Raw genomic sequence first — 5,884 nt, 5'->3', positions numbered from 1 at the left:
TTCGAATTCACGAATGCACTGTGCGAACGTAAGCGTAAAGGACTTTTCTACTGGGAAGCTGACTACGCATGCGCGAACACACTGGGAAAAGCACAGTAGCGGTGCGCTTTCAGGAGGATAATTTTTGCAGCATTTTTGCCTGCAGGCCAAACGAAGTAATGAGTCATTTTTAATTGAGGTGTGAAAAACACCAAATGTTGTCACTTTTAAACCTATAGGTAGTGTACGCTTTCTGAAATGAAATAAATATTTAAAATAAATAGAAAAAGGCAATTGGTTTCAACTTAGCGCTACGCAAACCTTTAGTGGATCTGGCCCTTTGTTTTGGATCGTTAAGCCACAAAGACAAATGTAAAAAAAAAAAAAGCTGTTCAGAATTTTATTCAAGTGCAGTTTCTTGCCAACTGAATTCCACCAAAAATAAACAAATACATGTTTTCCCATATTTTATTTTAGACAACAGTGGCAAACACTGCCTTCACTTCATACAACAATGTCAGCAAATGAACACAAATTCATCGACATATGGAATAGTGGTGCTGAATTGGTGGGACTGCCTGAGCACTTATTGAAATAAATAATAAAACTGTACTTTTCAACATTATCTACATCTGTGAATAATCGACACAAAAAAATGTACACACAAAATGCATGCCTCAGTATTCAGCCCCCTGCAAAAATGACCACACGCCACAATTTGTCACTTTGACAAATCGGATCCTTTCCCATAAGCTTATTTTGATAAATATTTTTATATTATTTCAAACAAAACTCAATAGCCATGATCATAACTGAGGTATAATCCCCCACCCTATTACATATCAGTGCTTAATATTAAAGTTTGTGGAAAAATAACATTGTTTGTTGTTACATGCCGCACAATAATAAATAAATCTGAAAAACTGACAGTTGAGCCAGACAACAGAAAAATCAACATGATTAATAACAACAACAACAACATAACAAGTGAGCTACATTAATAATAGAAAAGCCATAAATATCAAAATGCAAAGGCTTCAAAATGAAGGCAGGCTCCCGTCGCCAATGAACAAACTCAACATTCGAGGAAAGCGTCAAGCCAACCCCCTTGAATTAGAATACAATACCATAGAAATAACAGTAGAAAAAAATTGGTAGCAAAAAAGTGGATTCTGCAACATAATCGTCTTTGCCCTCCAATTTTATGATTTCGGCCTCCGCATCAATCTTCTGGCTACTAATATCATTTGATTGCAATCAAACTGGAGATCTAGCGAGCTATTGTTGAAGAACACCGATATGGAGCTACACTACTTTATTAGGACTAGGAATTAGTTTATATGAGGTTGTTTTTCTGCACATCCACATTTCTCCATGTTACGTTCAGCTGCAAGAAAAACAGTATGTTGATTTTAGATTGTCCCTCTTGCACATACACAGCTGAGTCCAAAAAGCCCACATCAGTCAGATGTCAGTGCAGTGGAAGACTTTTGGAAGCCTCAATGTAAAAATAAATAAATTAATAGAATATTCCAAGAATTTCAGCAGCAGTCGAAGCTTGGAGCAACTGCTGATGTTTCAGCTGTTGTTCAGAACAGACTGTTTGACCTTTGAGATTCCATTTGTTGTTGCTGTTCATGATAGAAACAAACCAAAATGCTTTTCAGAATATTAAACTTAGCAACATTGCATAAAAATAGGGGAAAATGGCTTTCGTAAATGCTTTGTAAATTTGTGGCTTATCTTCCCAGTGGTTCACAACCACAAACAATTTTTTTTTTTGATTTTTTAAATACATCTATTACCAAGCTTTCTTTAACTCTAACCCTAATGCTAAACTATCTGATTAAATATTTCTTGATGCTTTTACTCTTACATTAAATTTAATTATGAGCAGAGGTGGTAAATCCAGTTTGGCTTTAGCACCTGGTGCTAGCAAGCTAGCTCGCTAGATCCGTAGCAGGTAAACGAGCACCGTGGGAGCTAGCGAGCTAGCTAGCTAGCACGACTGAAACTGAAACAATTAGCAATAAGGGCTAAAGCCAAACTGTGGCAGGGTTTTTACTTTCTGGACCTGGATTTGCCACCTCTGATTATGATTGTAAACTTGCATTGATCCATCCAAGTGGAAGCGAGCTTTCTTACATATAAATACTAGATATGTTTCTTTGGCGTCCATTTTATGAATTACTGCCCACACTCTTCTTTAGAGCCGTTCTGTGCATGTGTATTTGTAATTATGTCCAATAAACTACCTGAGCATATAAACCCTTCGTTTGGTATGTTGAATTCACATAACAACGTAGCAGTTCTGAATAGCATTTTTCACCGTTTCGTTCATTGACGGAAATTGAAACAACATTTAAAAGATCATTTGTGTTGCTAAATTTTGAGGAACAGAACTAAGGATTTGTAAAATAACTGAAAAAGTGTCATTTAAAATAATTAACTGTTAACAGTTTTACATGTAAGCTCTATTTGTTGCTATTAGCATCTGGATACGTGCATGTCGGCTGCATGTTTTATGATTGATACCATTATACATCTCAAGGCCGAACGGCCGCTTCCGGTCACGAAAAACCCTCAAATGTGACACTAATACACGATACCGTAACATTCATTTGACATACGCAATAACCACGTCACCGTCATCATTGTTCAGTCTGCACGATCACAGAATCCAGGATGCGTCTGTCCGACCGCTCCGAGTCGACGTTTGCCCTCGCCGGGTGCTTTATGAGTCTCACTCCAGACCAAATGTGCTGGTTTCCTCCACGGCTGTCAACAGTTTCTCGTACAGCATCGTGTACGAAGGGTATGGGGGCAGGTCAAGACGGTTAAAACACGTATGGGCCCTGAAAAAAGGGAAAATATAGTCATATAGTCATATATATATATATATATATATATATATTAGGGGTGTGAATTTCCTAGTACCTGCCGATTTGATTCGTATCACAATTCATAGGTCACGATTTGATTCGATACAGGTTAATCCCGATACGAATCTATAAATTGATTATTGCGATTTTTTTTAAAACTAAAATTTAGAAAATACACATCAGTAATCTTGTACATGTACACTGTACGATTTGTACGATTTATTATTTTTTTATCTGAAAAATCAGGCTTATAACTTTTTTATTATTGGAATTAATTACCTGGGTAGAGACGTAACTTTGCCCCACTTCTCAATGCAGAAACGTCGTAGGCCGTTGGATCCGCGCAGGGCGGCGAAGCCTTCGTACGGCACGCTGGACGTCCCGGTTACAAACTGGAGTAGGCGCAGGCGCTGCTCATTGTTGAATCGCTCCACAGCCGCCCAGAACCACCGCATCACTATGTGGCCGTCATGGTAACCTAGGCAAAATTGACTTTTTAGTGTAGAATTGGGTTTACAGGAAATTATCAACAAAAAAAAACAAAATAATCGCACACATACCTCCTCTATACTCTGTATTGCTCCTCCAGTCCCCGAGATCAATTTCCACAGTACCGGCAATAACCAGCTCCAACTCTCGGGCATCAAAAACTGACACCAGTCTGGAGTCGACCACCTGTGACACAAAACCACCACAAAAACTGTTTTCTCGCTATCGTTTTAACCCATTCACTGCCAGTCCAGTTAGAATGGATTTTTGGCGAGCTCAAACCGCATCTACCTCATAGAAGCCTCTGACCAGCGCTTCCGTCTGTTGCACCACTCCTCTTTCCACCCTCCATTTTGTCATTCGCTCGATGTAATCCTTTTTGTTCTTCTCAGTCACTTGCAGGTTGGAGCCGCCAGACTTTAACTCCCGTTCCGTTACCTAGCAACAGTAGTGAAAGTAACAAGTTACAAAAAAAACACCAATCAAGGTCGTGTGTGTTGAATTATTGAACTACTGAATACAGCCACATATGCAACACCTGGCCAAAAACCTCCTCATTAACAGTAAATGTGAGGTCCAGGATGTCTGTGATGTCATTGTCCTTCATCCACTGCAGAGACTGGTGGAACTCCTCATCCAGATACTCCAAATCGGAAAGGTCTGTCGGGCTGTGAGATCCAAAGTTCAGCGACATTAACCACAATAGCGCGGATGCAAACTGAACCGGAACAGTGCTGTACTTATGACCGAATATGCTTACAGCCTGAGTAGCGCCTTGTAGAAAGGCCTGGTGAAGAAAGCGTCAAGGAGGTATTGATGAATGAGCGCCAGGCCCAGAATGCGCCCACTGAATCGGAACCTGGACACACACACACACACACAAATGGCATTTGAAAGAAAGTCAGGACGTGAGTGCGCTGACATTGCTGTTCTGTTTGTGTTGTGTACATTATCTCACCATTCCAGATGGTTCTCAACAAATGCCGACATAGGGCTGATTTGAACAGTGTAGGTGTCATTGGCCGAATATTCAAAAAGACCGTAATAGGGATTAAACAACTCCTGAGACAAAAGGAAAAAAAACTCTCTGGAGGGTCCGCTGTAATCCAACCTGAGAAGACAAAATGGAGGAAGGGAACCTATTAGTGCTCCAATTTGTCAGTTTTGAAGAAATGCGAAATCAGTCTCCAGCAATAAAAGTAGAGTGGTCTTTTTCAGAAATCATAACTCTTGGTGTGTAATATTGTTGCTAATTATTACCTAGCCAATAGCATGCTAGCATTGCTGTAGTTGGGCAAGATAGCTAGCTATCTAACTGGCTGGCTAGCTAGCTATTATGTTACTTTTGTATGTCCAAATTAATATTGATTTATTTCTATATTTTAGAATGTGAATAAGATGTCTTTAAAACTTTGGAACACACAAGATAGCTAGCTGGCTAGCTGACTAGCTAGATAGCTATTGTGTTACTTTTGTATGTCGAATACATATATTACTTTATTTCTGTCTTTCCAAAATGTAAATGAAATGTCGCTAAAACTTTGAAATATGAACATCTTTTTTTTTTTACTTCCTTGCCACATCCATTAATGTCAAAACATTTGTACACAACAGCAGCCTGTCATTAGCAACTCAATAACTATGGAGCCTCACCACAAGCATTTACATGCTGCTTGGTTTTGGCCACTGTTTATCAGACAGTTTTATAATGATTCAACTAAAATGTATTACATATAAAAGTTACATTAAAAAAAACTTAACGTTGAAGCGACATTTAAAGCAAACAGCTCCGAAAGATTAAATCCAAATATTTTGTTACAACTGCAATGTGATAAGGCTGTGATTCTTTCACATACCACTTGAGGGTGCTACCACACCTTCATAACTATTAAGAGGATATGTCTGTCTATGTGTGTCTCACCCCTCCTCCCCAATGAAGGTGACGTAGAGTTTGTTCCTCTGTAGCTCTTTGCGGGAATATGCCATCACCTGGTTGAAGGTGCCCTCCAGCAGGTGTTCTCGTCTTATCAGTAGTCTGCAGTAATGAGAATATCATGAGAGTAAATGCGGTAAATACTGTATATCTTTGTATGTCTCATAATACATTTGCTGCCGGTCTTACTTAATCTTGCCTGGTCCCTGGCCGTAGCCCTTTGCTTCTAATTTTCTGTAGAAATTTCTGAGCTTGGCCTCAAAGTCTCTCCGGTAAGGGGCTGGCGCTCTGGCTCTCTGCAAACCTACACAAAGAGGGGAAACAAATAAAAAGATGACATCATCAGTTGGAGGTTTAGAAAATGGATGGATGGATAGTTATCATCATCAATACAGACTTCCCCGCTTTGACCTACTTTCCTCATTACTAGCATGTAAAACCCCAGCACAGGAGGAATCACAGCACCCCCAAGGTCTACTAGACCTCAATTTAGATCACATTAGTGCTCCCTAACATTGCACGGCAAGTACTATCAGCAGTGTAATGATCACCACTCAGGGCTCGTCTTATCATTTTAAGTCAAGAAGCAAAAATCACAACG

At 39.5% G+C, this 5,884-nt stretch overlaps 1 protein-coding gene across 3 annotated transcripts in view; it reads right to left on the bottom strand.

Annotated features, from left to right (window-relative positions):
* Positions 1-431: 431 nt before the first annotated feature.
* The window catches only part of hecw1a (HECT, C2 and WW domain containing E3 ubiquitin protein ligase 1a), a 34,766-nt gene continuing 29,313 nt past the window's right edge, over positions 432-5,884 (bottom strand). For all 3 annotated transcript variants that reach the window (XM_086066049.1, XM_086066048.1, XM_086066050.1), the window contains 9 exons: positions 5,473-5,587; positions 5,272-5,385; positions 4,309-4,461; positions 4,111-4,209; positions 3,889-4,018; positions 3,642-3,788; positions 3,422-3,536; positions 3,141-3,339; positions 432-2,834 (listed from right to left, as the gene is read on the bottom strand). In XM_086066049.1, the coding sequence (XP_085922175.1) occupies positions 2,723-2,834; positions 3,141-3,339; positions 3,422-3,536; positions 3,642-3,788; positions 3,889-4,018; positions 4,111-4,209; positions 4,309-4,461; positions 5,272-5,385; positions 5,473-5,587 (1,184 nt within the window). In that variant the 3' untranslated portion in view covers positions 432-2,722. The remainder of the gene's footprint in view (positions 2,835-3,140; positions 3,340-3,421; positions 3,537-3,641; positions 3,789-3,888; positions 4,019-4,110; positions 4,210-4,308; positions 4,462-5,271; positions 5,386-5,472; positions 5,588-5,884) is intronic.

Source organism: Leptonotus elevatus, chromosome 21, assembly GCF_054856555.1.
Source record: "Leptonotus elevatus isolate MCC_2025b chromosome 21, RoL_Lele_1.0, whole genome shotgun sequence".
In the NCBI taxonomy this organism is placed as follows: domain Eukaryota; kingdom Metazoa; phylum Chordata; class Actinopteri; order Syngnathiformes; family Syngnathidae; genus Leptonotus; species Leptonotus elevatus.
This window is presented reverse-complemented; position numbering and strand designations above follow the sequence as displayed.